Here is a 3176-nt window from a genome sequence, read left to right as displayed (position 1 = left end):
CTCAGATCGCAATCGTTCTAGTTGACAAAAAAACTGGTAAAAAACTTAGGGATAAGGGAAATATAAGAATAGGTTTTTGTAAGCTGCACCGTTAGGCAGAGAGTTAATGTGCTAACATGTTACAAATGCTGGGGTATTGGACACACGACGTGGCAATGTAGCGGACCTGATCGATCCAAATGCTGCAAAAACTGCGGAAAGGAGGGACACCAAAAGAATAAATGCACTGAGAAATCTTACTGTTTAATGTGTAGTGAATCTGGTCACAGACCACACACCATGCGTTGCCCAAGATACCGAAGAGATATCACAAAAGGCGATATAGTGGGAACAGGCTAAGAAATGGCTAAATTTGTACAAATAAATCTAGGTTGCAGGCGACCTGCACACGATCTGCTAAAGCAAACAATAATAGTGAACAATATAGACATTTCAATAGTGAGCGAACCGAATAAAATACTCATAAAAGACTCAAAATGGTACGTTGATGAAAATTTTGATGCAGCTATAGGCATTACCAATAACGATATTCGTGTCCTAAATAGCGGACGAGGCAAGGGCTTCGTGTTCATTGAATACACAGAATTAGTCGTTTTTAGTTGTTACATATCACCTAACCTTACATTAGAAGTATTCGGAATAATTCTGAACCAACTCAAAGACGCCATTGGAACGCGCAATAAGAAATGCTTAATAGCTGGAGATTTTAACGCGAAGGCGGCAATATGGGGGTCGATTGAAAATGACAAAAGGGGTGATATGTTTTCTGAATGGGCCGCAGACCTAGATTTGGTTTCACTAAATCATGGAAATACTCCTACTTTTTCCCGAGGAAACAGTTCATTACATATAGATGTCACCTTTGTCTCAAATGATATAAACAAAATGTTTGGGAGTTGGCAAGTACTGGACCAAGAAACATTGTCTGATCACAATTACATCTTCTTTGAGATACCGTCTTTAGAAACACAAAAAGTAGCTCCTGAAAAAATTATTAAAGGATGGAAAATAGAAGAAAAGAAAATCCAATACTTCATATCTGAGATAAAACAAAAAATACGAGAAGAAACAGACACCCTAAACCCTCAAGGTCTCATGGCGGCTATTAAAAAGGCTTGTCAACGCATATTTCAGCCCACATACAACTATAGTGGAAAGAGAAAACCAGTATACTGGTGGTCATCACAGATCAGTGAGGCCAGAAAAGAATGCCTTTGTAAAAAGAGATGCATGACACGTGCAAACAGAATATCCGGAAGCACAGTCGAAGAAAGAGAGAAAGCAAGAGCCGAATATAAAGAAAAAAGAAACTACTCGAAAAAAATGATAAAAGACGCGAAGAAACACTCCTGGAAAACTGTTATAGAGGAAGTTCAAAACGATGTTTGGGGAAAAGGCTACCAAATAGTGACAAAAAATTTCTACTAAGACCGAAAACAGAAATCTCACAGGATATCATACTTAAGGAAGCAAGTGGACTATTTCCAAAATATGAAATAACCACCTGGCCACATATTGACATGGTGAGGACGGATATAATACCATGGACACAGGAAGAACTTGTAACGGCAGCAAATAAAATAAAACCAAAGAAGGCGGCTGGACCAGATAAGCTATCACCAGAGATAACTAAGTGTGTAGTGAAATACCTGCCAGAAAAGTGCCTCGATGTGATGAACAGACAACTGTATGCGGGGGAATTTCCCAAAATATGGAAAGTGGCGAAACTAGTACTAATAGAAGAGCCCAAAAAAACGGACGATTTAAAAACGTCATACAGGCCACTATGTCTCCTGGACTGCATGGGAAAAATTCTTGAGCACCTCGTCAAAAATAGATTACTTGCAGAAATAGAAGCAAGGGGAGGTTTTAGCAGCTCTCAGTTTGGGTTTCAGAAAGGTATTTCCACTGTGGATGCACTAGCTAGAGTTCTAGAAATCGCAAAAGAAGCAAAACATGTGGCATGGGCAAACCGTAAGATATGCTTACTTGTAACGTTAGATGTAAGAAATGCATTCAACTCCGCACCATGGAGAGGAATAGCTGACAGCTTGAAAAAGCGAAACATATCGCCATACCTAATGCGCATAATCACAAGTTATCTAACGGACCGGACACTACTTGTAGGTAATACCATTATGGAAGTAACCTGCGGTGTCCCACAGGGCTCGGTACTTGGCCCTCTCCTTTGGAACTTATATTATGACGACTTGTTGCAACTGGATATGCCAAGTAGCGTAAAATTGGTGGCCTACGCTGACGATCTTGGAGTAGTAGTAACAGGAAAGATAAAGACACAGGTAGTAGTAGAAGCTAACATCGCTATTCAAAGAATAGCTGAATGGATGCATTTGAAAAAACTTGATCTTGCACCTGAAAAAACAGAGGCGGTACTTTTGGGTGATCGAAAGGAAGGAAGAAGACTCACCATCGAAGTCTTGAATAACGAAATCACTACAAAACCGCAAATTAAATATGCCGCAAAAAATGGGCCTACAGCAAGTAAACGAAAAATATTATGTGCAGTAACTCACTCGATTTTGTTATATGCGTCTCCCGTATGGTATGAAACGCTGAAATATACCAAATACAGGGATATTTGCCAAAAAGTGCAAAGAAAGTTAGCTTTGAGAGTATCTAGTGCTTTCCGCACAGTCTCTACAAACGTGCTGTTAGTGATTTCAGAAATAATACCTATAGAACTGCAGGCTGAGGAACGATACAAAACAAAAGGCAAACAAAGGAATGAGAAGATAGAGATACGTACTGAAACATTAAATCGGTGGCAGGACAAATGGGAACAAGCAGTAACTGGACAATGGACTAGAAGACTGATTCCAAATATTAGAACGTGGGTAAACAGAAAACATGGAGAGGTGAACTATTATCTTAGTCAAATGTTAACAGGACATGGCTGTTTTGAAGCATACTTCCACAGGTTTAAAATCAGTAATACAACGGAATGCATGTACTGTAGCCAAATGGATGACGCGGAACACACATTTTTCGTATGTGCAAAATGGAACCCACAGCGAATTGAAGTTGAACAATGTGTAGGAGAAACACTTACTCCAGATAATATTTTACACCATATGTTACAGGATGAGAAAAAATGGAACATAGTATCGGTTATGATCCAGAAAATAATAGAGACAAAAGAAGAAGATAGAAGTAAG

At 39.2% G+C, this 3176-nt stretch overlaps 1 protein-coding gene across 1 annotated transcript; it reads left to right on the top strand.

The window, feature by feature from the left end:
• Positions 1 to 342: 342 nt before the first annotated feature.
• On the top strand, positions 343 to 1428 carry LOC130451888 (uncharacterized). The gene has a single exon (XM_056791243.1). It carries the CDS (start codon positions 343 to 345, stop codon positions 1426 to 1428), a length of 1086 nt encoding a protein of 361 aa, XP_056647221.1.
• The last annotated feature ends 1748 nt before the right edge of the window (positions 1429 to 3176 follow it).

The sequence above is a fragment of the Diorhabda sublineata genome, chromosome Y (genome assembly GCF_026230105.1).
Source record: "Diorhabda sublineata isolate icDioSubl1.1 chromosome Y, icDioSubl1.1, whole genome shotgun sequence".
NCBI lineage: Eukaryota > Metazoa > Arthropoda > Insecta > Coleoptera > Chrysomelidae > Diorhabda > Diorhabda sublineata.
Note: the sequence above shows the minus strand (reverse complement) of the source record. Positions and strands in the feature narration are given on the sequence as shown.